The sequence below is a fragment of the Ciconia boyciana genome, chromosome 5 (assembly GCF_034638445.1).
Source record: "Ciconia boyciana chromosome 5, ASM3463844v1, whole genome shotgun sequence".
Lineage (NCBI taxonomy): Eukaryota > Metazoa > Chordata > Aves > Ciconiiformes > Ciconiidae > Ciconia > Ciconia boyciana.
In genome coordinates, this window is record NC_132938.1 from 51,969,941 (window position 1) to 51,987,586 (window position 17,646).

The following is a 17,646-nucleotide window of genomic DNA, read 5'->3' on the forward strand; positions in this document are numbered from 1 at the left end:
CTGGAGAACAAATTAAAAAATTAAAAAATTCTAATCTCACACCAGAACAGAACTACTGCTCTAATTAATTCAAATATGTTATGCACCACTCTTGATAAACACTATTTTATGACTGTCTTAACCCATCTAAGGCTATAGAGGAGACATATTTTGATGTTATTCACAGGAGCAGAATTCCCACACATTCACCTCTGCCTAGTGCTTTTCAGGATCGGTATTCCTAGGAGCTATTTAAAGAGTTGTAGTATGCAAGACTAACTAAATGTTTGCACCTTTAAAATGTCTGCCTTTTGCATCAGTGGTCACATTACTAGCTTCAGATATTCAATAAGGCTATTCTTTTTATTTTGCTTCTTTCTCACTATAGTGTGTTGTATAATCACTTACCACATACGGTACAATAGCAGGTAATAATCTCTGCTTTCACTTCTTCTTGACCGTAATGTTGATAAAGCAGGCGTTTTTTCCTTACTTCCCCAGTGGAGAAAGGACACATCATTTTCTTATGAGCAAGCCACAAAAGCACACAGATGTCCTCATTTCAGGGCTCAGAAACAGCTTAGCTAGATCAAAGTTGATACCACATATGCAGAGTCTGAGTTTGTCCTTTCAAAATAATAGCTAAACTCCCATTGATTTCAGTAGAAACAGGGATGAATCTTCAAACACTATTAGCCATCCACTACATTCTTCAGCTTTAATTTTTGCTCTTTGGGTGTGTAAATTGGGGCAGGGATGTGTTTCACTTCTGTATAGCACTGTGTTTGCTCGCATTGTGGAAAAATCTTAGATGTTGCTAACACAATTGGTTTGATTGTTCCCATATTTCTCCTTTTTCCTAAAGGTCTCAAATCCAGAAGTATCAATGAATTAGTCAAAGACATTGTCAGAGAACAGTTTAAAGTATTTCAAGGTGAAATGCAAGAGAGCATGGCTCAAATTTTCAAGACTGTGTCTAGTTTGTCACATGATCTTGAAAATACGAAAAATTTAGTCAAGCATCTGAATGAAACTCAACAAAAATTTGCTCAGGAGAAAGACAGTGAGCCAACAAAGCTTGACATTCTGGAGCTAAAGAGTCATATGGTGCAGATGAAAGAGGAAATGACCCTCACTTGTGACAAGCCTATGAAAGCTTTACAGGAAAAGCAGAAATCCTTGGAAGATAACTTGGAGCATCAACAGTCAAGAAGTGTCATTTATTATGAATCTTTAAATAGGACTCTTACTGAACTGAAAGATGCTCATGAACAACTGTTATCAGCTGAACAGTCTTCAAGCCAAAACATCCCTTCAGCAGATAAAGTCACAGAGTACAATGTTACAGAGTACATGTTCACACTGCATGAGAAAGTGAAGAAACAAGGCATGATGGTGCTGCAAATCTATGATGACTTAAGAGTCCAGGATAGCAAGATCAGCAATCTCAGTCTTGCACTGGAAATTCAGAGAGACTCTGTTCTGGGAGTCTGTGATGACATATTGTCAGAGAGCAGAAGAGATTTCCAAACACAGCTGGCAGCAACCCAAGAGAATGTGCTTGTCCTAAACAAAAGTCTCTCTGACCTGGTCCTTCCATTGGACAATAAGATGGACAAAATGAATGAGCAAATTAATGATTTGTGCTATGATATGGAGATCCTGCAACCCTTGATTGAACAAGGGGTACCTTTTAGTCTGACTTCAGAGTATGAACAACAAATCCGAGCTGAAGTAATCAATGAGAAGCTTGAAAACCTCACAACTGTCATTAACAGAATGAGTTCTGCAATTAACGAGCTTTCCAAAACTCAGGAAGGACTTAAAAATGAATCTCAGGCTTATCAGGACCTGTTTGAGAGTCGTGTTAATGAATGTTCCATGGAAATAGAAGATGGATTAAACAAGACCATGACAGTAATAAACAGCGCTATTGATTCTATTCAAGATAACTATGTACTGAAAGATATGCTACATGTTCTAAGAAATGAGACTGAAGTCTGCTGTGGCAGAGCTGAGAAACTGGACAGCCTCCTGGCTTTCATTCCCAAGTTCCAACAGTTGAATGAATCCCTCCAGACACTGCTTATTGGCAAGAAGTATGAATTCACTTCACAAGTAGCTCAATCCCTTTCTGATCTTCCATACGAGGAGTCTGACAAAAGTATCCTCCACAATTTCAGAAGACTTTTCTATATTTTAAATGAAACGTCATCAAAAGTGGACAATCAACGACAAGATATCAACCACCTGGAAGAAAAACTATTTGACTCTGTGGAGGAATCAAAGGACCATGAGGTTCGCCTTCTGAGTGTGGAGTCAAAAATTTCCAAGTTTTTGGCAAACAACTGTGTCTCACTGAAAAAAAACAAAGCTGCCTTGACAGAGAAAGAACAAGTGGTCTCACTTCAGCTCCAGACACTGAGTTCCAGGATCAAGGCCCTGGAAGCCAAGTCGATCCGCTTCTCAAACAGCATTCCACTTCTGAACAAGACTGCTCATGAGGCCTGGGGGCTGTGTCAAGATACCAACAGCAGCATCCAAAAAGTGAATGCGAGTATACCTGTGCTAATTAAACTTGCTCAGCCAGATATCCCCCTGCTGCAGAGAGGCCTCAAAGAGCTCATTGAATCTGTGCTTGAAATAAAAGCAGGAACTATCTTGACAAATTTAACCCAGCGTGTTGACATATTGGTGGCAAGTGCAATGAACATCACCAAACTTCAGAAACAGGTGAAAACAGTTATAAAGAAACCAGCTGCAGCAAAAAAAGGGGCAGCAAACGTCACCATGAGCCTGGCAAGCCGAAGTCAGAGAAACACAGATAGTACTAAAGATTCAGGTAATGCATTTTACTCTACTAAAAAATAGGGTCTTTGTAATAAAGTCTTATGTAACCGTTGTGATGAACTGAGGTGGAAGAACTTGACTGAGGGTGAATAAAAAATCCAAAGAATGCCATAAAGGGTGTTTCATAGGAACTTGAGGTTACTCTAGCCTCTTGCTTACAAGAGAATTTATTTTTCTTATGAGGAGACTCTGCACTAAGGCATCTAGAAGCTCCATTTAATTTTCCTTAATAAATTCACATCTGATCAGATATATGTGCATGCACACACACTCAGCTGAGAGCCTGACCTTTCAAACGTAACTGACAATTTAGACAAAACCTGAACTACAAGAATTTTGTGCTTGCATCTCAATTAGCAATTTCAGTAAAAAACACCATGCAAGCTGGGAGCGAAATCTGGGGTTGCATCAGTACTTTGCAGTGTTGGTGGCGATGAAAAGTATCAAAAACCTGAAGCAAGCGAATACACCAAATGACTGTAATGAGGCTTTTGCCAGCTCCTTCAGTACTTCATTAAGATTATTAGTGCAGTTACAATTACAACAGTGTGTTCTTGCAGAATCAGGAGCCCAGCCAATACAGCAGATTTGTCTTGAGTCCATCTGAAGAACAGCTCAGCTGGGTAGGAGCTGCCATTCTTAGAAAGGACATTTTGAGTGTGATTCGCTTCTGAACTTAAATTCAAACATCATCATATGAAATGAATTCGTATGGATGAATTCACAGAAATACAAACTCTGAGTTATGACTTTTGGAATAAGACTTGAGTGAAAATCAATAGCACAAGCTAATGTTTTATGGAAATATCATTTCTGGGAAATACAGAAAATGAAGAGTGGTTAAGTGACTAGAAATCTTCAGAGGACTCTAATTCACATTAAAATAAGTGAGACAGATTCCTAAATGACAGATAGATGTCCAGATACTTTTGAAGACCTAGACTTAAATCTTTTCTGTAAAGCATTCTTAAACTTATGAACGTCTCTGAAATGATATTTGGTCCCTAATGTAAGCAGATGTAGGGGTAGTAAGAGCTACCACTCTTGTTCATGTGCTAAAACCATGGGCAATCTCCCTTTCCTTCTCCCTCTCCATGCTTCTTCCCTCCCTTCCACCCCCCTCCCCCCCCTTCATCTCCTCCTGTCCTAGGTACAGCACTTTTCAGTAATCAATGGAAAGGCTCCTTTTTAAAGCCTTAATCCCATGACTAGCTTGGCTTCTGCTGAAAGCCATCCCCACTGAAGGATTTCAGTCCTTGGTTATCTTTTCAGTTAGAGAGGACACACAGCTATTCCAACAGGCAGTCACACTTAAAAAGGCACCAAGATTTGCTAAATTCTTACTACAAAGTAATTTGATTATTTTGATATTAGAAATGACAATTCTTTCTCAGTCATTTCTGTTTTCTGCCTGTTCCTGCCACTGCATGGGGTGGAAATTCAAAACCCTTGTTCACAATTAAAACTAAGGGAAAAATGAGATGTGATGCCTTTGATCCTTCCTGAGTCTTCTGCTTTGTTGGAAAATGTCACCAGTGCTACCTGCCTGGAGCACAGGAAGCTGCTCTGTTTTTTACTCCACATTAATGAATTAATGTCTTTCCTATTTATTATTTATCTCATACTGAATTTTAACAAATAGCTTGCTTGATAACATTGGATGTACGCTCACTCTTACAGAAAGTGCAGATCTTTGCAGATGTTGAAAAGCCCTGTTTTTAAGCAAGGTTTCTACATAGCAATGTTTATGCAGACTTTTCCATCAGTAATGAGCTTTTGCACTCAATGATATTTCATGCCTAGCAAAGTCATACATTACATTTCTGTAAGTTAAAGAAGTAAGCCATTATCCTAATTAACAAGTATCCATCTTCTGCCTGGATATCTATCCATCTTCTTCCTGGATTTTACTTCTCCAGGAAAGCTTTTTCTCTCTAAGTTCCAGGAGACCATCCAGAGGTATGTGCTGGCTCTACTCAAGTTTCTAGAAGAAACCCTAAGGTGTAATTGGCTAATTATAAAATGTATTCAATTTTATATCGTCTTTTTTTTCAGTTCAAAAAGATTAGAATAAAATTCTAGAAAGAGGTGAATGACAATTCTCATTTATTCCAACATGTTCAATATTTGATCCTACTCTAACAGATTGCAATTTTCATTGGCTTTAATGTGTTCAGGATTTGGCCCTGAGGTAATACTTTCCTCAGTAGTCATTTGAAATCAATGGGAAACAATGTGAGTTTGCATTATGTATGCAGGGACATACAGGTTTGGAGACTTCCCATGTTGTGGAATGAACAAAAGAAGAGGTTTATGTTAGCTAGAGGCTGCAATACATGTATGAAGGACGAAAAATCTAACACTTTACCTGATACTAACTGTAATGACAACCTGGGGTGAATAAAAAAGTGAGGGTCTTAAGACAGCTTCAAGTAGCTAACATAGGGGAGATGACAGCCTTTAAAGAAAAAATATACAGTAAACTCTTCATTAGTCTTGGTTATGGGTTATGTCTGGTCTTACCTTCCAGTGCACTGTTCTACTGCAGAAATGCATGATGCAGTGCAAGGGCAGCTTAGCTCAGTTCCCATTTTCCCACTGCCATTTAGTGCTGCATCTGTTCTCTAGAGAACCTAGAGGCTGCCGTGCTTTTCAAAGGTAAATGCATCTTCGTTGCATGTCTTGTATTAGTCGTCATTTTGCTTTATTCTGATTATGCCACCCTCCCATCAACATGAATAACTGAGTGCAGCTGTGTTATTTATGTATTTAAAACAGTACATCCGTGTGAGAGAGAGGTAATTTCTTTTCATTCTTGTTTTCACTGTGTCTCATTTCTGATTTTGTTTTCACATGGTTTCTGACTCCTAACAGAAATCCAAGCTTCCATTGTTGCTTTATCATTCAAGCCTGCAGTGAAATTAACCTATTTAAATGTTTTGCATCTTGTGTTTTAATTGCACAAGTTTAATGGTTATTCTAGCTCAGTTTGATGACATATACTTCAGCTTTGCATATTTACTCTTTAGACTAATGGGTAGATGGAACTGTTCTGTTGTTTTTAATTTAGTTATCCTGAAATCATCACACTGGAATTATTAGATACCTCTGCTTAACAGAGAAGCAGAGTTGCCAGACTCCAAGTAGCTCAGATCAGTCTTGACAGTCTTCCCCCACCCAAAACTGGAGAGCACAGCTGAGGCACCTCTCCTCCTTACTGTTTGCCCAAGAGCACCGCGGGTGAATCTTTGTGGTTTTTTGCACCACAAACACCCTACACAGCGCTCATACATGAACTCCCTGTCAGGGCCCTGAGTGCACCAACAGCCTTAATTGCCCTGGGCATCCTGACCTAGCCCCCACACTGTACACCCTGCCCATGGGCCTGGGGTCCCTGTTTCAGCTCAAGCCAAAATCTCAGGGCTTTTCAGTTGTGCTGGGCTGTGACTAACCCTGGTTGCCATGATCAACCTGCCATGCTCTGCTTGTTGCCTCTCCAGGTAAGGCACCAGCCCTGCTGTCACCATCAGTTCCTGGCTGCCAGTCCCAGTGGGGCTGCCTCTCTCCCTCTGCTCCCTGGCAGTCCTCGCATCTAGGCTACTGGGGACGCTCATCGCTTTTATCACTGTCAGACTGAGAGCACTAAGCCAGAGGTGATTAATAATTGTAGACTGACAACCAGTCTGCCCCTGTGCGAGCAGGGTGGTTTAGTAGATTCCCAGGCTCTTGCAATCTCCCAGGGCTTCCTGAAAGACAGTTACTGATAACTAAATATTGAGAAAATGTTGGTAAGTTACTTCATGTTCAGTCATTTCCAAGCTGAACCACTGGAGTAACTTCTTTCCATAAGGAGACCATTAAATTGCTAAATATTTGATTTGCTTCTAAACAACACCCCAGTAGATACTGACAGAGCTTAATTATTTGTTTGAAGATTTGTTTGTACAGCATTGGCAGTCTATTTCCCAAAAGAGCTTCTGGCTGCTTGCCCTCCTGAAGAGTAGCAAAACTCAGCATTCACTGGCTATCCTCAGTCCTACCATACTGAGTGTAAATAGCAACTGCATTCAGTTTATTCTCTGCTTTTAATACCTGCAATTTAAGCCTTTAATTTAATTTATAAAGTCTCTCTCTTTTACTCATCTACACTACTAAGTTGTGAAAGATTAATTAAAAATAGGATATGTACTGTAGTAGGAAATCCTTTCCTAATCTGAACCTCTTGGCATCTTTACCCCAAGCAGACAATACGGACATAGTGTCTCAGGATACCCTTCAGCAAGGAAAAAGAAAAAGAAAATACTGGGCAGTGGGATAGCCTTGACCAGAAATGACAGCAAAAACATGCTATTGTAAGACCACGTGAATGTTACACAGAGATTACCTGCTCACTGGAGATCTAGGGCATTTGCCTCTCACCCTGAAAATCCTAACTTGACTCAAACCTCTTCACAGCTTCTCCTAGTTCTAGCAAATGGAGCAGGCTCCCCAGCTGCTGTTAAGCAATGCTGCACCTGGAGGGTTAATTTATTGTAGGTAAAGCTGTGTCTGAATTTGATTTAACTCCAAGGTTAAGTTCAGGCAAAATCATCCCTCAGCAGACTGTTAAACACTAGTCTCAATCTCATTATAATTTCCTTTTTGTGATCTTTTTCCTGTTTCTTGGATTTACTTCTTGTTTATGATAAGCAGAGGCCAATTAGCAAAGAAGCTGCCGTGTTCTTACACAAAGCTTTTGTATTTTGGGACTATGATACAGTCAGCACAATCAGCTGTTTTCCTTCCTTTTCTGCTTTCCTTTCACACTTGGTAAATATGTGGGTGCTTGGTAAATATGAGTGAAAAATAACTTCAATTAAGTGTGCAGCAAAACTATTATCTGAGAAGAAAAACATTATTTCCTCATGTCCAGTTGCCTGTGCTGTGACCCCAGTCATGACAGTCCTAAATTGCTTTATTTCAGGCATTATGGGATGGACGTTATTTTCTGTGAAAAGAATTACTGTTGTGTTTTTAAGTCCATATGCTCCATCAGTGCAAATTCAAGTGGCACCGTACAATGTGCCTTAGCATTCTGCTCACTGAACTAAAATTTCTCACAGAAATAGTTTGCCTTAATGCAGCAGTCTGTGAAATGGCTGGATGGGAATCTGAAGATAACTATGGGCATTACTGAAATATCTATGTCAAGATCCAGTTCAACATTTCCCTGGCAATAAGTAGACCCTTTTATGAAAGGCTTTTTCAGTTCCCACCTACCAGTCTAGATTTACCATCACAGGACTGTGTAGAGTTCTCTTTCCAGAGCTCTGCTGGTAGTTCCTGGCAAAGAAAAGGTTCATTTTCTAAAACATCTGACTTTTATTTGACCAAAGCAAGAGAAAGGAAAAATGCATGGCTTGAGAATGCTTTGTGTTCAGAATTTTTCATAACAATATTTAATTTTTAATGTGGCCTGTATGTTCTTCCCCCCAAACCGCTATGACAACACATTATACAATTACACTCAGTAGTTACTGTCTCAGAGCTCAGCAGCACTGGACTGACAGATTTCTCTGTATCGGCTGGGCGTGATCTGGCCAGCTGATACATAGTCAGGAAGAGAGGCAAGGACATCCTCAGTGAGGGTGCTCTGCAAAACCACCTGTTTGGTATAATTTCTGTTGCTTTGCAATTCTGTTGCTTTTACAACAATCTTGGTAGACATCCTGGAATTGAGTTATTTATGGGCAAGGACAAGTACTGGAACTGGTTTGGATAGCATTTAAGATCTTTCATCACCAGTAGCCAGACTCTCCTACAATGGTTGTGACACATTTGGGTGAGTAATGTCATAGACAAGACAGTCCAACCTGTACACCAGCAGTACAAAATCCGTGTTTTGGTACGCCCAAGGATAAGCTAGCTCTGCCCAAAAAGAACAGCCTTCTGTGCCTGCACTAGTAAAACCAAACCAAAGTACAGATTTGCCTGAACCAGCAGGAAAATAACTTCTTTTGTCTCACCAAAAGACGGAAATAAAGTTGCATATGTCAGTATTGTCTCTTCCAAGTTTTGCTGTTTGTTTCTGAACGGCTCCTGCAGTATGGTCAGCTCCAAGCCTCTCGGCACATTCCCATTCTTAGAAAAGATTAATTAGCTGATCCAACATATTTCTTTAATAACATGATTGCAGACTGCCTGTTTGTCACTTGTGTCTTGGTTTGCTGTAGTGTCTGAGGGCTACCATACAAGAAGGGAAGAAGGAGGCTGAGTCAGCTATGTGGGGCTCAGCACAAAAAGTCCACTGCCACTGTGACCAGCTGGAAGAGGGAAGTGAGCAGCTGGTGCTGGGTGGACTGCAGGTCTCTGTGTCAGGCTGTGGCAAGGAGCGGTGGATTCTCAGCCTCCCCACCTCCCTATGGGAACGAGTATCATCCAGACTGAATCTGTCCTGAGGACCACCTGTAGGGCCACCCTGCCTTAGATTATTGTGGAAGGACTTGTATAGAGAACAGCAGAAGGAGAATTTCCTAACACTTGGCTGTAGCCAGGCTTTGCTGGCTTTAAACTTACATTGCGGGGAGGGAGGTCATTAAATTAAGGAGGATAGGAGGGAAGAAATGAGCAAGGAAAGGTTGGTGTTTGTTGACAGGGGTCTCTTGGACTGTACAGTCACAGCTGTTCAGGTATCCCAGTCTTTTGATGGTTCTCATAATGCTTGTTGAGTGAGATGCTCCAAAGAAGTTAGATTTCTAATACCTTTAATCTTATTACATGTACTTGACCCTCTGGGACAAGCAGAACTCAGCATTTATAGGTAATTCTGAGTATCTTGGAGGCTAGCTGAGGGTATGCTGTGTTCAGGCAAAGAGGGAGGCTGGACTAGCAAAGGGTCTGAACAGCCTGGACAGTATCTGAAGTTGGCCTTCACACAGAACCTCGGCAGAAATTCCACCAGCTTTATGAATTGACAAAGAGGCTTTCCAAAATACTGAAAACCTGGGAACTGTCACTGTAATGACATTACAACTGAGGTTGTTGGTTTTCCTCCCTCTCTATCACAGGGCAGTATTCAGCTTGTGTCAGTTCCCCGTGCCAGAATGGAGGAACCTGTATCAATGACAGACAGAGTTTTATTTGTGCTTGCCGCCACCCCTTTGGAGGAGTCAACTGCAGTATGAAGCTGGTGAACGACAATTCTCTGAGTGTCGGCAAGTAAAGGATTTAGTAGTGCAATATGCTAGCAGTACGGGCCTCTGCCCCAGGGCCTAATTAGAGAGCATTTGCTGGTCAAAGGTCTCACATTTCACTTTAATGAGTGCCGACTCAAGTAGTAGTGTCCTGTGTTTTGGTGCTGAAGACATCAATCCCTGTGGGTGACTCATGATCTCTTTCTTTAATATGACCAGACGATGGGATTAAATTGGGCTGGGACTAGCCATAATAGCTGGAAAGCTCTCTGCCGAATTGTGCAGAGTGGGAGGGTGTGCAATAGATGTATTTGAACATGATATCATGGAATTCAAAGGGGGAGGTCAAATCACATCACTGGAGAAAACTAGCTTCAGCATGGCCATAAATGCTCTATAAATACCAGTAGCTACCATGATGTGTGGGACTATGGCCTCAAGGAGTCATTTTAGGCATGCCTCTGATTTTCATCAGCAAAGGATGCAGCTCTTGAAAGATATTTCAAAAAAGAAAAGTGGACACTGTGCTTATTCAGTCCAGAAAACAAATAAATAATTTACATCCAGGCCACGTAGAATGTGAATTTTATGCAGCTTTCAGAGCCATTTGGCTGATTCTTACTCATGACAGCATATGAATAGTGAATAAAATCATTTGTACAGTGTCAGGGAATCATAGTGTGCAGGCTCAGCTTGAAGAGAAAAACATATACTTTTATTCCCTCATTTAACATCAGGAGTGCTAAACCTTTTCAGTGTTTGTCTAAGATTTGTGGAGAAAATTCTTGGCTCCAGCACACACACATGAACAATGAAAGAGATCCTGGGGTGGGAAAAACTTGGGGGGGGAGGGAGGAAGAAAAGAAACATAGCAGCCGCCCTTAATGATAACATAGTATAGACAAACGTAAAGTTCCCTTGCTGTTTCTAAAATTATTCTTTTGTGGATACACCTAGCTCTAATTGTGAAGAAAATTACTTTTTATACAATACAGAAAAACTCTGTGTTTATGCAGAAATACTATGTTTCAGTTTCTCAAGCTACTGGATGATGTGACTTCAGGAAAGCTGCTTTTGATCTTCTGGCTGGTCCGAGTTGCCTTTCTACAATGTAACATTACTTCAAATTGTTCTTTATTCCTTTCCAGATTTTTCAAAAGGATCATACAGATACGCACCTATGGTGGCTTTTTTTGCCTCTCATACGTATGGAATGACGACTCCAGGACCCATCAGATTTAACAATCTGGATGTCAACTATGGAGCTTCATTTGCCCCAGCAACCGGGAAGTTCCATGTTCCATATCTGGGGGTCTATGTTTTTGAATATACCATTGAATCATTTAGTCCACGTGCCTCTGGCTATCTGGTCATTGATGGAATAGATAAACTCACTTTCCAGGCTGAAAATATTAATAGTAACAAGTACACTGACAGAGTAATTACTGGAAATGCTCTATTAGAGTTAAATTATGGTCAAGAAGTCTGGCTCAGACTGGCAACTGGCTCTATACCAGCCAAGTATCCACCAGTAACTACGTTTAGTGGTTACTTGTTGTATCGTACCTAAGTAAGTTCAGCCATAAATGTAAACAGTTACCAGCAAATGAAGCAAACTGCTTCATTTGAATTTATCTTTGCCTTTAAATACTTTGTTTCTTTAACAGCAGTAAGTTTCTCAAAGTAACCAATGTGATGGTGTTTGAAGTGCTGATTCTCCAAGAAGTTGCTTGGTTGTAGCTATGTGCACATCTAGAAAGAGAGTCCACAAGTTGGAGATGGGGGGAAAATGAGCATCTTCCTTATATAAGCATGACTGGGAAGCACAAATCTAATTATGTCTACATTTACAGTGCATAAACATACTTACACAAGGCTGCTGAGAATCAGCTCTCAAAACAAATCAAAGCTGGTTTTGATTATTCCTTTACAACCTGAGTGCATACCAAAGGTGATGGAGAGATTTTGATGACTCAGATGCTGGGTTACTACTTAGCTCATTGTATCAAGTGATAATCATGTGTATATATTCTGTTTGGAAAAAATATATTTCTTTTTCATTTTGCCTGACATTATTCACCACATACCTTGATAGGTCAGTGTTTAATTGATTCATGATTTTTTAATGCAACCAGTGTGATAACAAACTGGTTTTTTATCTAGCAGAAAAAAGCAAGAGGGAATACCTAAAAGCTGCATGTCAGATTCAGCTACATGCAGATTAGAAGTGCTCATTTTTAGCAGTGAATATAATTAGTCATGGGAAAAATATTATAATGGGTTTGGTGGAGTCTCTCTGTTGCTTGAAGCATTTAAACCACAGCTGGATTTTCCTTAGGTGATATGTTTTTGAGCAAACATGGTTATATTGGCTTCACACAGATTTTAGCATGTAAACTTTGGCCTATAAAGTACACAAGGTTAAATGAGGTAATCATAGTACTTTCTAAGTTTGAGCTCTATAAATCTATGATTTTGTTTGTTTCTGTATTATATTCACTAACTACTGAGGCAAGATGAAATGAACTTTGGTCTGCATAAACCAGAATGTGATTTCCAAGCACCAATCCAATAAAAAAAAAGAATTTTTAGTTCATGCTATGACTGCCTGAAAAAATAAACCCTCAGGTTTTCATCCTTATCAGTTGCAAAGTCCTGGGGTGCTGCAGTTTCTTGATATCCCATTGACTGGTGTGGCTGACCAGGTTTGTTTCTGGTTATTGCCTTTGTTAATGCTAATCGATCAGGTTTTACGTCTCTGTGTGTTTGTCTCCCTCCCTTTCCCTATCCTCCCAGCTGAAAAAATAAACTTTCTCGCACTCCACATGTCCTTACCAATTAGTGCCACCGACGAGGTTTGTCCTCATCACTACCTCCCTTACCATGTGTCAGGCAGGTTTGTCTCTGTACATTCTTGTTTATGGCTCCTTTGACCAGCTGCTCTTAAAGGAGCAGATGCTCTCCTTCCATGGCCCTTACATTCAGTTATTGTTAATCAGTGTGCTCCAGTGAGCTATGCCAATTTATTGAAGCCCAGAATATTTTGAAGCTCCCTGAATTATTTTGTTTTCCACTGTCAGGAACTTTTCTTGAAAACACATGAGAATCTTCAGCTCTCTTCTTAGTACTTTACCAGATCTTAAGATGAATGTGCATGAAATGACTGAATTCTCCTCTGCTGTTTGTGGATAAGAGAATTCACAGCATCTTTCCTCAGGTGTATAAAACTACACTTTGTCATTCAAAACTGAAATGTGCATTCTCCACCAGGAGCGTTGGTACTGAAGCGTGTCTGTGGGCATGTGCCTGTGTGCACTGGCTACCTGAACTACAGAAGCATGCAGAACTGAACAGCATTCTTCCAGCTTCAGGGGGACATCCTACCATGGCTTGTGCTTAAGGACAGCAATTGAGAATTGATGAAAACTTTCAATCCAAGCCCTTTTTCTGAGGCCCTATATCCACTAATTAGTTGTTAAAGGATCTTGCAGCACATAAATAGTGATTAAAATATCCTGTATTTCCTTGAAGGATCTAAAAAAACCCCCAAAAAACAGAGACACTACTCTAAGGGTCAACTGCAAATCTTGTTAACAGGTTTGGGATGTTTGTATTTTTGTTTTGGTTTTTTTAGGGGCCAGAAATCCTTTCTTCTTTGTACCTGATGGATTCTTAATGTACCATGAACCCTGAATGAGTGTGCTACAGACCTCTCTCCTGTTGCATATCATATTTTCCTGTAAACACTCAATATCTTTGATACGACACTAACTCAGCCTACCGTATCATTGAATTTTATCAAATATAATGACCACAAGCCCAAATCCCTACTTGTATGATTTTGACATTTTAATGTGTTTAGTCCTCTTTGTTCCTGCTGTGGCTATGGCTAAATGGCATGAAAATTACTCTGCAGATGAAATTCAAATGACCCACCAGAGACTGCATCTCTGTTTTAATGTGACTTTCTTTGCCCTTGCTGCCCTTGCCACTAAATTCTTCAAGCTGGGTCCTCATCTTCACAGGCACTATTTTCCCCTGGCAGCCAGATACTTTCTATGTCATTGTACTGGTTTTCCTTCCTCTTTTCTTTTCTCATTTTTTCTCACAAAACTCCAAATTCATTGGGGTAGAGTAAGAATTCTGATTAAAACCACATCTGTAGGAGTAACACATGGAAATATAATTTCCCTAACAGAAAATAGTACTGAAGCTAATTCTCACTGTACTATTTAAAATATGGAAGAAATAATATTTTAAAAATATAATAAATGTACACTCCCCTTTTTATACTCTGCAATAATCCATTCAAATCTTTCCTCGGATGAAAACTAAGTGAAAACTAAGTATACTTGGCTTTGTCTATTGGTAAAAACTAAAATGCAGATTCTTCACCGTGAAGACAGGTTTGCATTGGCCACTGTGACTATGTACCTGGGCTGCCTGGACTAATGAAGCAAACAATATTGAAAAATAACTGAGGATCAATAAAATCAGTCAGCCTACCCATTATGCAGAATAGACAGCAATCAGTCTGAACTCCCAGGAGAACTTTTTAGGCGTCAACCAGGAAAGGTGGTTCCTGAGGTACCTTGTCACCCCTCTGCTTTCATTTTCACGCTCTGATTTGCATTCCCTAATGATAGCAGGCAGCAAATCTGAATGTTCATCTCTACCCACAGCCCTTGTGAGGGACCACAAAGCCGTCCTGAGCCTTTGTACTTCAGAGTGAGCAGTGTTCTCTTTATTTGGGTGACTCAATAACCATGGCAACATTTTGTCTGGTTTGGCTTTGACAAGCCCATCCAATTTACTCTGGAGCTTGTGTTATCATTTCCTTACCTATACCAACCAAGTTATCGCTGAACGCATTCCCCAGCCCCCCCGTACACTTAACATTCACGCTGAGATCAGCAGTTTATTTTCCTCACATACCTTTTCTAGCTGAATAGCCAGCACAACCCTGCTTCGCTCCAGCTCATGCCAAACTTCCCTGCTAACACATGCCTGCCTGATGCTGACTTATGGGTATGGCCATCTGCCCATACATCTGGGATATTTTTGTTCAATTATTTTTTTTCTCCGAGATAACAACATCTACATTGGCAGCAAGCGGGAAGAAAGCCATTATTTCTGAATTCAGGCATTGACCTGAAAGCATCTATTAGAAGCAGCAGTTCAGCTAAGCCCCACCACAGTCAGTAGGTATCTGATGATTAAGTACCTTTGACAGTGGCATAACAAGTGTGTTGAGACAGTTGCAAAACTGAATCTTCCTAGCAGCTAAATTGGGGCAGATGAGCAGAAGAGAGCAAGACAATACAAAGAAAAAAAAAGAAAAAACCCCCACTTTTGACATTTCCAAAGAACAAAAATGTATACCATGGCTTTACACATCTTTCGCTGGTGGCTGCTACTTGGGTGCAGGAACTATTGCCTAGGAGCTCCATGGATTTCATTAACCACTTCAGGCCATCAGATGTACCACAGAGTTAGCAAGGTCTACATTTTTTCATCCAGTTTTAATTTGCTTAATTCATACTTTTTTCGATGCTCGACTGACTGCTGGAAAGCCCGAGCCCCGTACTCCTGTTCCCATGCCAGAGTGTTGTCAAAAGCAGAAGATGGGAATATTCTTTAGTTATTGTGGAGGAAGTTTTTGTACTCACTAAATCTTCCTGGTGTAATCACGTTTTCAGCAGAGTTCCATAAGGAGTACAAGTATTTATCACCGCTTTGTATTTAAAATATACAGTAGAAGTCCCATTGTAGTAATTTCTCTTTGCAAAGCTGCCATTCTCCCTTTTTGTATGACAGCAGCGATGGCAGGAGTCAAGAGTGAGATGTAATGAAACACTGGCTTAGATGGGACTCCAATCAAGAGTGCTTGGTAAGAAAACTTTATTAGCAAGCTGCTTCCTAGCTGGCGTTGCTATAGATATGTTACAACCAACACACTGGCTCGTAATGAACTTCCTTGCCCTGCTTCCCCACCCTCACAAATCTGTGGTGGCTGCTAGCTGAAAACAGTCTTCTGCGTTCACATATTACATGTAAACAAACTGAAGTGTTTCTGAAAATATTTATTGCGGTGGTTGCTGTTGAAGATTCTTATCTTAGAAAATGCAAGTTGCAAACAAAACAGACCATGGCTGTTTACAAACAGTGTACAAGTACTTCCAGAAAGCTTGCTATTCGGATCTGCAGGAGTTGGGAGACACCATACAAATGATCTGAAGTGCCCAGAAGTTCTTTGTAAATACCAAAAGCCTTTTGAAAGCTCTTTGAACCTGTTATTGGAAACCAGTGCATCTCACATCCACACAGATTTAGTGTGATGAAGACTTGTATGTCTCAAATGAAATCACACGTTTGACACTAAACATCTGCTAAAGCATCCTTCCTTCTTATCTAATGGCAAAGTCAAGAACAGTGGCAATTTTAAAAAATTACTAAAATGATGGACATGTTTAGACAGAGAATTATCCTCAGCTTTATCTAAGTACTCTGACTCCTCTGCAAATTGCCTTGGAAGGGAACAAAAAAAAGTTCGGCCACCCATTGCTAGGCCACTTATTGCTACTTACTGAAGTGAAAAAATACATGTGAGAAAATTGTTTACGATTACTTCCTGACAAAGAAAGGGCCATTAACAGCTTATACAAGCAAGACACACTTTTCAGGCTCAGAGTTTAGACACATTCTAGAAGAACATAGTAGACCTCATGTATGGTTTTTGTCAATAATTTCTAGGGTCTAAGTTGATCACTCAGTTACCTTGGCCCCAACACCTGGGCATTACTACAGCTTGTTAATAGGCACACACTATCATAATACATTTAATTCTGGAAAAATAGGAACTATGCTTACAGGAAAAGGAGAGAGATCTCACTAAAAGTTAAAAGGCAGCAAAGGAAACTGTGGAATGCCATCAGCAATGCATTAAATACAGCCTATCTTGGCCAAAAAGTGCTAAAGGTCATCCCTTTACATGTTGAATTATTTATGTGAGCTAAACAGAAATATAATGAGAGCTAAGAGGAACTCCTAGCTTCTAGAGCAGAAGATACAGCTCTAGGTCCACCCTTCAATTTGCCTGCGGGCTTGTCTTGTTTGTAGAGGTTTGGACTTTGACTTACCTAGTACATATGGCCATTTTCCCCAAAGGAAGTTCAGATGCTTAAATAATTATGAAGGCAAGGCACAGATGCATAAGCCAGGGAAATAACACAGGCCTTGTTTGTACCTAGTAAAGCATAAAATAAATTTTTACCCTTTTGCTTCTTTGATGTACCTCACAAATAACCAGATATTAAACGGTCCGCCAGTTGTTTTTTTATCCAGCAAACATCTGCAAAATTAAACAATTGAAAGCTTTAAAGAAAATGCATAAATAACAATACATATGCCTTCCTAAATACGGATGAAGGGAAAATTAAATTAAAACTAAGATATTTTAATATACTCAACCAGTAAGGGAGAGTGTTCATCAACAAATAGGATGCCCAGCTGAGAGGAGCTGTATGAAAGGTGAGTTTTTACAGCGGTCTCCCATATGGTGTAGAAAGGCTTAATTTTGAATTATTTCAAAATAGAAACTAACTTTCCTCATGGAGTTGTTGTCTAGGAAACCGATTTCCATGTT

General features: G+C 40.1%; 1 protein-coding gene across 1 annotated transcript in view; it reads left to right on the top strand.

The window, feature by feature from the left end:
• The window catches only part of MMRN1 (multimerin 1), a 46,577-nt gene extending 35,006 nt beyond the window's left edge, over positions 1-11,571 (top strand). The window contains exons 6-8 of the mRNA XM_072862852.1: positions 845-2,821; positions 9,876-10,022; positions 11,150-11,571. Of these exons, the coding sequence (XP_072718953.1) occupies positions 845-2,821; positions 9,876-10,022; positions 11,150-11,571 (2,546 nt within the window). The remainder of the gene's footprint in view (positions 1-844; positions 2,822-9,875; positions 10,023-11,149) is intronic.
• Positions 11,572-17,646: the final 6,075 nt, after the last annotated feature.